The sequence below is a fragment of the Saccopteryx leptura genome, chromosome 12, assembly GCF_036850995.1.
Source record: "Saccopteryx leptura isolate mSacLep1 chromosome 12, mSacLep1_pri_phased_curated, whole genome shotgun sequence".
NCBI lineage: Eukaryota > Metazoa > Chordata > Mammalia > Chiroptera > Emballonuridae > Saccopteryx > Saccopteryx leptura.
Window position 1 is genome coordinate 45,833,163 of NC_089514.1, and position 12,220 is coordinate 45,845,382.

The 12,220-nt window shown below is 36.0% G+C and overlaps 1 protein-coding gene across 3 annotated transcripts in view; it reads right to left on the reverse strand.

The window, feature by feature from the left end:
- MAGI2 (membrane associated guanylate kinase, WW and PDZ domain containing 2) overlaps positions 1-12,220 on the reverse strand; it is a 1,711,587-nt gene that overhangs the window by 201,352 nt on the left and 1,498,015 nt on the right. For 2 of the 3 annotated variants that reach the window (XM_066354482.1, XM_066354484.1), the window contains one exon: positions 5,446-5,487. The exons of the other annotated variant lie outside the window; for it this stretch is intronic. In XM_066354482.1, coding sequence (XP_066210579.1) covers positions 5,446-5,487 — 42 coding nt within the window. The remainder of the gene's footprint in view (positions 1-5,445; positions 5,488-12,220) is intronic. 3 annotated transcript variants of the gene reach the window in all.

Sequence of the window (12,220 nt, forward strand, 5' to 3'; positions counted from 1 at the left end):
TTCTTTCTTTCTTTCTTTCTTTCTTTCTTTCTTTCTTTCTTTCTTCTCTCTCTCTCTCTCTCTCTTTCTTTCTTTCTTTCTTTCTTTCCCCCTTCCTTTCCCCCTTCCTTCTTTCCCTCCTTCCCTCCCTCCCTCCCTCCCTCCCTCCCTCCCTCCCTCCCTCCTTCCTTCCTTCCTTCCTTCCTTCCTTCCTTCCTTCCTTCCTTCCTTCCTTCCTTCCTTCCTTCCTTCTTTCCTTCCTTCCTTCCTTCCAGAAAAGTAAGAGCTTTTAGAAAGATAATTTTTCTTTGGTTTATCCCCTCCCCACCCCAATGTGAGTCTGGCTTTAGAAAATAACTACAATTATATGTACAAAGCTGGGAGACATTACTCTTCCTTTCCTGCTTTGTTAGCTCTCTTGAAAGATTTATAATGTTTTTGATATTTTCCTTTAGCTGCTCTTCTGGCCTGATGACATGTTTAAAATGATCATATCATGCAGTATGTCTTCTGTTAATGTAAGAAATTAAAGCAAAGAAATCCAAGGGTTGACTTTTCACTCCACTGAAATAGAATTTAACAATCACCTTCTGTTAGATTGCAAACCATACACCTGGAAGGTTGGTAGATGAGGGTCTGGTGGACACCTGGTGGGACCTAAGTCACTTTAGATGTCACTCAACTGTGCCCTACCAAAATCCTCTTATTTTTCTTTTTAAATTTCTTATTTATTCTCTTTTCATGCTCTTTCCCACCTTCCTTTTCCTCAGCCCTTTGTGCAGAACTGTCAGGGAGACTCTTAAGTATTGCTTGGTGCAAGTCAAGCTGAGGCAGTAGTTGTGGTGGAGTGGACTGAGGAGAGACAGAACACTGCGGACATTGGTGGTCAGTGGCTGAACATGGCCAGTGCTGTTTCTGCTTTAGAAGTCAGGTCCCAGGGTCCTTAGGCCTTATGAAATAGAGCAGCTTAAGACAGTCACCCCAGATGGGACTGTAAATGACCACGAAGGCAAGCTACTGGAATGGAGTTTATCCCGGCCTCTCACTAGTACTGCAAAAGCTAACACATTCAAAAGTAGCAAATGGTGGCCACATCCAGGTATCAGGACAACTTTCCTCATAATAAAGAAAAGCAAACTTTCAAGGCTGATTTTATTTCACACTAAGACTCCAGGAAAGCGTCACATCCTAAATGTACCCTTGGTCTAGATTTTGAAAGAAATGGCTTTGTGCACAGTTTTAAGGATAAGGATGGGTGAGTAACACAGCTGATTAATTTTATGAATGATTCAAGCTTCAAAATGCAAAGAACAGCATTTTTATGAATTAATTTGGCACATGGGATGCTGCTGTAAACATGTCAATTAAATTTTGGTACTCAAGTCCCCTTTTATGTTTTAATTAAAGCATAAGTACCACAAGCTTATTATCAGTTTGGCACAGAGAATGAATTCACTCATTTTTTCTTGCTGGAAAGAGTGTTCATGTTTTGGCTTTTCTTTGTAAAGAGGTCTAGTAGGAAAGACAATACGAGGATGGAATCAGGAATCATAGTTGGTTATTAAACATGTCTCTGGCTTCTGGATTTCCAACGATTCCAAACACAGAATGAGTTAAACAGGAATTAAACAGTTTCTATTGCTTGAACATAACATTACCACATAAGTCGCTAGCACATTTTTGTCTTAAAGAATCCCCTCTCTTTACTTTTTTCCCTTATCCCTTTGGTAATGTGAAGGCAGTCAGATATGTTTTAGCTGTAGTAGAAGCCATCTCCCAGTCTATTTGGTTCTCTTCTTCAGCTTTCAAGTGACTCAGATTCCCCATCCTAAATGCCCCCTCCTCACCTGTGCACTTCTCTGGGAAGTGTACTCCCTAATGGAGCTTTCCCTCCGTCACCGTCAGTTTCATCTCTGATTTACTGCTGCCAGTCTGGTTCCTGCTCTTCTGGCTTTACTGAATTGCCCTCTTTAAGGTTATTGATGACATCTTAACAACCACGTTGAAGGGCCATTTTCTTTTTCCTCATTCTGATTGATTTCTGTACCTTGTCTGATACTGTTAATTCACCCTTTATGACCCTTGATTTATTTCTAAACAAGGAAAGGTCTTCTTCTGGAAATGATTTCTGCTTTAGGTTTCTGGGATATTCCATGCTCTGGCTCTTTTGTCTTTGGATGGAGCTGTTCATTCAAAGGTCCTGGCTATGAATTCATTATTTCTCACTAATATTTTCCCTTAGCGATGGCCTAATTATCTTTGTCTCTCTATTCAGGCATCCCCAAACTACAGCCTGCAGGCTGCAATGCGGCCCCTGAGGCCATTTATCCGCCCCCGCTGCACTTCCAGAAGGGGCACCTCTTCCATTGGTGGTCAGTGAGAGGAGCACTCTATGTGGCAGCCCTCCAATGGTCTGAGGGACAGTGAACTGGCCCCCTGTGTAAAAAGTTTGGGGACCCCTGCTAGTATTCCATTGGGCATAGACTATAGAAGTTGTTAAATAAATGTTTCTTGAATTTAATTGTTTTAAGATACCAATATAGCAGACCCTGTAGACCACAGCATTATTATACTATAGAGTGGTGGGATTCAGCCAGTTCGCACCAGCTTGGCAGAAACAATACCTAATTTTTTGTTGAGTTTGGCGAACCAGCTGTTAAAACGGCACTTGTCATCAGGGGTCTCTCTAAGGTGGTCGCCTAAGTAGCTGCCCAATGTGGGAACCACAAATTTATATTCCTGACTCTTTTATAACATTCATCTGCTCAACAGCGGATTCTAAGTGCCTGTAGTAATGTTCATTCCGTCTACAGGGGAAAAAATTGGAAGTGAGGACACCAATCAAGAAGCAGTATGGAAATATCTTAAATAACAGTTTTATTTTCAGATTTTATATAATATTTGTTTATTAATATTTTAAAACTCTTTCTTATAATCTAGTTTTGTATACTTCTTTTATTGTTCTTATTTAGGTGTTCAATGCATTAAATAATAAACTACCTTTCAGTATATATATTTTATACTTAAAACAATCATTACGGCAGAGAACAGGTTGTTAAATTAATTGAATCCCACCACTGACTATAGAGTTATCACTTAACTTCATAATTACATTATTTAGGTACTCATACTAAAATTTTGCCTCTGTACCTAAGTATCTTATGCAGCTAAAGTTAATAAAATACCTTATAATTATGATAAATATATCAAAAATCATGATACAGAATTTGCTAAAGGATATTTTATAAATGTAAGAATTAGCATGGGAGATTTGTTTACTTTAGATGCACTCAAAGTTTTCCAGAATATTTTGATAACTTGTATGAACATTTAACACAATATTTTGATTGGTTTTCTTCTTGAAAATCTGGATTATATAGTAGTATAATATACTGAAACTATATTATAATTCTTCTCTTTTAAGTAAAGTGTATCTTTTGAAATGTTAAATAGTATTTTACACATACATGAAGGTAGTCTAAACTATTAGATAGGTCTTAGAGCTTCTCTTTTTTCTTTTGTCTTTAAATAAAGTACTTTCAGAAATTAAGTTTTTTTTTTTATTTATTTTTTTTAAGAAATGTACTTGTTTTGGCTAGTAAGCTGAAATATAGAATTTCAAATTAAGTCCTGCTTTCATTTTGCAACTGTAATTACTAGGTTTCATTTTCTCTTTAGGCAAAAAATATTCTAAAAATTATAAGGATTCTACAGTCAGTATATAAGAATAATCATATTTTAAAAATTTTCAGACCAAGATAAACCAATACTTTAGACATTATTTGAGGATAAAATGCTAAGCAGTATCTTCCGTACTTTCTATTTATCCAGAAAAAATGACACAAAACTCTATAGAATGAAATGATCTTAAGCACATATATTTTCCGGGGGGTGTTAAAACATGCCGAGATGAATAATGAGCTGTCATCATGGGCACACGCTAGAGATGTGCTGTGAGCCTACAGACCTGAAAGTACTTTATACAAAACGCTCTTTTCTGCAATTGTTTTAGTGTTTCGCCTTTCAAGTCAGTGCTTTAACCAGCTGTTCAAACACTTCTTAAGAATAAAAAATTGAGATCTTCTTTTCCATGTTATTAATTTCCATAATAACAGTAAATACTTTAGCCTTAACTAAAATTGTTAAGTATTTTCAGAATGTTTAGGTCAAAATTTGTTTTCCATTTAAGTAAATTAATTGTTACTAACAGTTCTTAAACTTGAAATTATAATGTTCTGTTTTAACTTGAAAACTATTGAAATATAGCATTTTATAATTGGCATGGTTGAATAAAATTAAATTGATATAGATATTTAATTGATGTGAAAATAATTTCATTCTATATTCATGAAATTTCTAATAAGTTCTTTGGAAAAGTCTAAATTGCAAATCTCTTGAAATACTCTAGCTTCTTATATATGTGTATCTAGTTCAGGAATGTCCAGTATAAAAAAAGTGCAATCTACATAAATAATTAAAAAATTTCCAGCAGCAATATTTAAAAAAACAAAACAAAATAGGCACAAGAAATTTTAATATATTTTAAACCTAATATACTCAAAATATTATTTTAGCATTAATCAATATAAAATAATTAATGAAATATTACACATTTCCTTTTTTTTCCTTTTTTTGTGCTGTCTTTGAAATCTGGTGTGGACTTTACACACATCTCATAGCTTATCCAAGTTCCGAATAGACACATTTCAAGTGCTCAACAGCCACATGTGGCTGGCAGCTCCTCTACTGGACGGCATGGATCTGGTCAGTCTGGTGGCTTTCTTTGTCACCTGGTTTTTGTTTTCTTTTTCTTTTTCTTTCTTTCCTTTTTTTTTTTTATTGTATCTTTCCAAAGTGAGAAGTGGGGAGGCAGACAGCAGACTCCCGCATGTGTCCAACCAGGATCCACCCAGCATGCCCACTAGGGGGAAATGCTCTGTCATCTGGGCCAATGCTCCATTGTGACCAGAGCCATTCTAGTGCCTGAGGTGGAGGACATGGAGCCATCCCCAGCGCCCGGGCCAACTTTGCTCCAATGGAGCCTTGGCTGTGAGAGGGAAAGAGAGAGATAGAGAGAAAAAAGAGGGAAAAGGGTGGAGAAGCAGATGGGTGCTTCTCCTGTGTGCCCTGGCCAGGAATCGAACCCAGGACTTCCACACATCAGGCCGATGCCCTACTGCTGAGCCAACCAGCCAGGGCTTGTCACCTGATTTTTAATTGAGTCTTTCATTAAAGCATTTTATGAAAGAATGAAATATGATTTTTCTTTTGCCCTATTTTCTTCCTTGGCAGCCAGTCAGGCCCACCTTGATGAAATTTCTTTCTATCTTAAATACATGCTTATATGGATGAATAAAATAAACACAGTGATCATATACTAATAAACTGATACTACTGAGATGAATGATTTGTTACATGAAATGGAAGATGTCATTCACAGGACTGTGAGAACTGAGGAATACTTGCCAGAGGAATCCATTCGAAAACTGGTCCTTGGTGGCACTTGTTCTGGGTGGGAAAAGGGGAATTAAAATTGAAGTTTATTTATGGCATATTAAAATTTATCTTTACTTTCTTTTTGTTGCTATTATAAATCACTCCAAATTTGTGTTCATGTTAATAATTATTTTTTTCTCTAAAATCTATGGAAGTTAGTGAACAGCTTTACTGTTTTTGATATATATGAACATAATAAAACTAGCATAGTATGTAAATGTATTTCTTTCACAAGCACGTAAAATAGAAAAACCTGAATTTCTTTAGATCAGAATGGTAAAAAGATCACCATTTCCAAATACTGACCTTTGATTCTCATATTATAAGAATGCTTATTTGAAAATATATATAATCAATCCAGAACTCAAAATATACACACAATAAATACAGGCTTTTTAAAACCATGTTATAATATTGTATCATCAAATATTACAATGAAAAGTGGAAAATTCAATCAACAATTGGGTTGATTTGTGCACACCATCTAAATATTTTGATACTCTGTATAGTTAAAGTTATATGTAAGTAGTTGAGTTAAATTGGTTTATTTTAGCAATAGAGATCTTTCAGAACTATGATATAATCTATTCTACATGTTACATAAAAATTCATGAACATGAGTATAAAATGTTAGGAAGCACTATAATATATATATGGAACACTAAGTTGTATCATTAAATTACAAACATTAAAATACCACCAAAATCGAATTACTTTCTAGTTGATTTTTGCTTGTTTCTAAGAGAGTTCTACACTATTCAACAGTGGAGATGAAAACAGCAGCCTCCTGAGGGCGATGAGCGGGCACAGCACGGAGGCCTGCTGCGTCTGACGTCTGACCGTGTCCTCTGTGCGCCCGGCACCGCTGGTCTCGCTTACTGCAGGCAGGCCCGTCACCCTGCCAGGCAGTCTGTGTTTTCACAGTAGAGGCATATTTGTTTTCCAGCAAAATAGTTATTTATTTTTTTAAAAAAAACTCCATGTTTAGTGCGACTGCTTAGGTTTATGAATTGAGAAAAATACTTTCATCAAAAAGGGAGAGAGTCGTATCAGAAGGGATAGGAGCCCACTACCACTGAACATTTCCATTAGTTGTAAAACTGACCTTTTATATCATCATAATCTAACTTGGACCTACTTGTCATCCAGCAATTACACTCAGTTTACTACAGCCCTGATGGTCTCATATTTATTCATGAAAGCACTTTGGGTTACACTGTCAACTTGTGCTACCAACAAAATGCTTTGACATACTAAATAATTTTCAATCAAGGACTTATTTTAGAGTTTACTTCTCACATTACTCTCCTCTCCCATTAGCCTCTGTCTGATTCCAGGAGCATTAAGTTTTAAACTACTGAATGAAATAAATTTATAAGCTATTGGATTGGATCTATAGTCTAAAATACACGTGAAAAATGTATCCCAACTTAACTTTTATCTCACTATCTATTTATTACCTAGCTCCAGAGGTGGAATTCAGTTGGTTCGCATCAGTTTGGCAGAACTGATATCTAATTTTTTGTTGTGTTTGGCAAACCAGTTGTTATAAATGGCACTTGTAATCAGGGTTCTTTCTAAGGTGGGCGCCTGGGCAGCTGCCCAATGTAGTAATCACAAATTTACATTCCTTACTCTTTTTTAACATTCATCTGCACAACAGCATAGTCTAAGTGCCTGTAGTAATGTTCATTCGTCCATAGGTGAAAATCATTGCAAGTGACGATGCCAATCAAGAAGCAATATAGAAATATCTTAAATAACAGTTTTACTGTTTTTTGTCAGATATTACTTAATATTTTTTCATTAATATTTTAAAACTCTTATAATCTAGTTTTGTGTACCTCTTTTATTGTTCTTATTTAAGTATTAGATGCATAGAAATAATAAACTACCTTTCAGTATATATTTTTTTATACTTAAAATGGTCATTAGGGCAGAGAACTGGTTGGTAAATTATTTGATTCCCACCACTGCTTCATTCATATCATGGTAACTTTCTCTATTAAAAGGAACCTTTTAGAAATATAAATATTACCATGGATACTACCTAAAAATATTATTTTTAAAATTAGATTTATAAATTAAAATCTACATATTAGAAATGGGAAAGACAGCTTAACTGGGTTTACTGATCTTTATCAATATATTATAACTGCAAAGTGACATATAATGTGATATATTAGAACTCCACTAAGGGGCAAGTATTTTTCACAGATCAAACCATAATATAAATTATACTAAAGACAGCAATAACAATTTTCCTACAGGAAAAAGGTACAGGAAATTAACCTTCATAAGACAGTTAAGGACATTTTAAATGATAATGTGACTAATTTTTTCTAGGTTATTTTTTTATGATTCTTATGCAAAAGTCACTAGTAAAAGTGTCTTAGCATTTACATGTCATCTTATTTCAGTATTTCGATAGCGCACTGGAGGACACTTGTGATGGCACTTTAAGGCCCTTGGACACCAGCAGTGTCCCAGTAGGGGAGGCCAGGGCTGGAGCTAGCAGTGTTCAGACATGAGTATGTTCTCTGGGGAGGTCAGGTGGCCTTCTGTGTTCATTGTAGCTACGGCACACCTGAAGTTATCAAAATCCTTCTTAAACCTATTGATGGGTCCTCTTTTACCATATTGAGTATTTGATCACAAAGGGCAGAAGCCCTCACACAAGATCTGGAGCTCCGACTGTGAGCACGATGTATCTGGTGCTTCTGTCTTCTGTCCTGTGGCTCCCACCACCAGCTTCCACTGCATGATACATTACACTGGGGAACACATTTTTTTTTTCATTTTCTGTTGCATGAGGTTTTAGAACTGTTTCTATATATTTCTGCATCACTTATTCCAAATCTGAAATCTGTTTTTTGGTGCATGCTCTAGTTTTTATGCAATTTTAATTTCTTTTTGTTACAGTTAATGGCATGCATTGGTTTTTAAATTGGAGTTAAAAGGCAACAACTCTTGGATTGAACATAACCACAAGGCAATTAATGTTTCACAAACATCACTTTTTCATAATTGTAGTTGTTTTAAAATGTAAAAAATTATTATCTGATAAAAAACACCCTTTTATTTTGTTTTAAGATTGAATCATGACTTCTTTGAGTAGGTGTAAATGTAAGAATAGTCCCGACACCTTCTGTTATATATGTGGCTGTTACACACTTCAACGTCAAAGGCACAATATTTCATCATTTGTGACACATGCATATATTGCCTATTTTCAAGTTCCCCTTGGTGATCAAGACAAGAATTGGGCTCCTCATATTGTGTGTCATAATTGTGAGGAAATGCTTCGTGACTAGACAAAAGGAAAATGCAAAGGAATGCCTTTTGGTATTCCCATGGTTTGGCATGAACCTAAGGACCACAGCAGTGACTGTTATTTCTGTCTGATCCATACAAAGGGCATTGGCAAGAAAAAACAGCATGTGATCTCATTACCTAATATTTCTTCAGCAATACGACCTATCCCACACTCTAAGACACTCCCAGTTCCAGTTTTCAATGGTTTTATTTCTTCTAAGAATGAAGAAAGTGAACATGGTGATCAAGAGTATTTTGATAAGATGCATAAGGAAATGGTTGTAGAATCTGATGGGTCTTCTTCTGATGCCAAGCAGTCATTAACCCCTCAGCAGTTTAGCCAACCCAAATTGAATGACTTAGTAAGAAATTTGAGCCTATCAAAGAAAGCAGCTGAGTTATTAGCCTCCAGGCTTCAAGAAAAGAATGTACTTCACCAGTCAGCTAAAGTATCCCATTTCAGGAAGTGTGAACAAATTTTTGTGGACTTTTTTTCTGAAGATAAACATTTTGTTTACTTTCATGATATCAGTAGTCTTCTCAGCCAGCTAGGTGTTACCACTTATAGTTCAACAGAATGGCGGCTATTTCTTGACAGCTCTAAACGGAGTCTGAAATGTGTTCTCCTACACAACGGTAATGTTTATGCAGTGGTTCCAATTGGTTATTCAACTCATCTGTGAGAAGATCATAATGACATAAAAATTGTCCTTGACTTTCTGAAGTATGAGGAGCATAACTGAATCATTTGTGTGGATCTTAAAATGGTAAATTTCCTGCTAGGACAACAGAGAGATTTCACGAAGTATCCTTGCTTTCTGTGTTTGTGGGACTGCCAACCTCGGTAGAAACACTGGACACAGAAAGAGTGGCCAAAACATGAAGCTCTGGAAGTAGGGATGCAAAATATTGTGAATGAACCTGTAGTTAATCGAGACAGGATCATTTTCCCCCACTTCACTTCAAACTTGGCTTAATGAAGCAGTTTGTTCAGGCTTTGAATAGAGAAAGTGAATGCTTTCAACATATTATTTCTGCTTTTTCTGCCTTGTCTTTTAAGAAGATAAAAGCAGGTATATTTGATGGACCTCAAATTCAAACCCTCATACGTTATGAAGAATTTGCCAGTAAGATGAGTAAGGAGGAGAAAGCAGCATGGCAGTCTTTTGTGGCAGTTACAAAAAACTTCCTTGGCAACAAAAAAGTAGAAAACTATGAACTTTTGGTTCAAAGATGCCATTGGCTTTCCATGACATTGGATGTAACATGAGAGTTAAGATTCACTTCCTGAACAGTCACCTTGATAAGTTTCCCGAAAATCTTGGAGCTGTTAGTGATGAGCAGACTACTGCTAGAGCATCAAACGAGACTGTCCTCAACAAGTACACAAATACAAGAGCTACAAATGTAAATTTTTACCTGAATAGAATTTAAATAAGTTTTGTGCAAATTTTATGATTCTATTTTGAAATTGTAGACAAATTCTGATGCAATCATATCTTTTAGTGTATTAGTATATTTACTGCATTATATAAATTATTATATTTTCACAAAGTTGATGCCCAAGAAGACATTCTACTTCATTATGTTAAACTAAATGTTGAAAATTTTACAATAAGATGGAAACCTAAAATCTTGAATTGCAAAAAAACTGTAGCTTACAGAGAAAAACCAATGTCAGATTTGAGATCAGCACACTCGAATTAGGTAAGAACAAGTGTTTTGTGGATGCAACAAAAATTTTGTTCCCCAGTGTTATATGACTTCCCTTTACTACATCATCTACTAAAGAAATAGACATCATTACTGTCCAAAGAAAGCATATATCTAAATGTACAGGCCACAAATAAAAATTTTAATGGCTTGCAGTGTTGTGCTGGGGTGGATAGTATTTTTATACTGTCCCACCTTTCAAGTGTTCTGCTCTTAGAATGGGAGATGGTGCAAACTACAACCCTTGCTCAGTAATAATAAGGAAGAAGCAGCAGAAAAACTGATAGTTTAAAAGTATAACTTCCCATTTGTGGTTATCTATGAATTATATGTGCATTGCAATACTGAACAATGAAAGAATTCCACAATGAACAATGAATAACAAAAGAGCAGAATAAAAACCATAGATGTCAGAAACACAAACTGTCCATTTTTGATCGGCTACAAATGATAATTTCATGTCACAAATAGCATTAAGACACAGTCTGCTCCTTCGTTGTGCTCTTTAATGGCCTGCGGTTACTTTAAATGGCTACCTTTGGTGTGATACTCATGCTTATAATGGGGTAATACTTCCTAATTTATGGAAAGAAAAAATGATTGTGTGAGCTCCCTTTGAAGAAATTCCAGAGGAATTTCTATTTCATAGAGGTTATACTATAAGGCACATTACACCATACGGATCCCTGACATTTTTATGATCTTACATCTGAATGATGTCTTACTGCAAAGGAGTATGGACATGTTGTACCTCATAAATTCTTTATAATAACTAAGGTTCCATATGAAGAGAAAAAGTTTGGACGACTTTAGTCATAATTCAACTTGGGTTCATGCCAAGGCACAGAATCGTGAGGGAGAGTCTCAGGGAACAGGAATTGCTCTTTGCCTCTTTCTGTTTTCATCTGTTTGTTTGCTCAGCTTCGGGGCTACAGGGAAGATATGCCCACGACATGGCCCCTTGGGCCAAGGATGATAAGACAAACCTCCAGACTCAAAGAAAACAGAAGCAACAGAACAAAGCCCTTATTCTTAAATCAACTTCATTATCATGATCAAAACTTTATTTGGAAAGGTTCCAAAGTCACCTTCTCTGGGGAGCACTTTGTATCGTCTTGTTTGGCAATAGAGAGGAATCATGATGCCGCCATCTGCAGGTGTGTAAGTATGATCTTTCCAAGAGTCAGGAAGACAGACAAGAGCGGCTCCCTTTTGGTCCTGTGATTATTGCGATGTTGCACCTGACTTAGTCCTCTGTGAGAATGAGAAGTCCACAACACCGTACTTGAATGCGTGAAGCCTTGCTTCCTAGGTTTTCTACTTAGTTTGCCATGTTCTAGATTTGTACATATGTACAATTTTCTGGGTATGGAGGGAGTAGGCTGGAGGTTTGGCTACTAAGACAAGCCACCATGTAAGTGTTTTACTTCAAATTAGAGATAAAACATGATGGGCAAAAATGTAGTTCTCCAAACAAGTTAACCTAAAATAATTAAGTAGGTATTGAAATTTTTATTCATGGTCAATACATTTAGATATATGCTTTCCTTGGACAGTAATGATGTCTATTTCTTTAATAGATGATGCAGTAAAGGGAAGCCCTATCATTCAGATGAGGACAACCAGAAGAGTGAAAGGAGAGCTATTAATAATTGTGCCTGGGCCACACAGGGCAAGACTGTTCTAGGCAAACTGGTATGTATAGTCACTTTAGGTA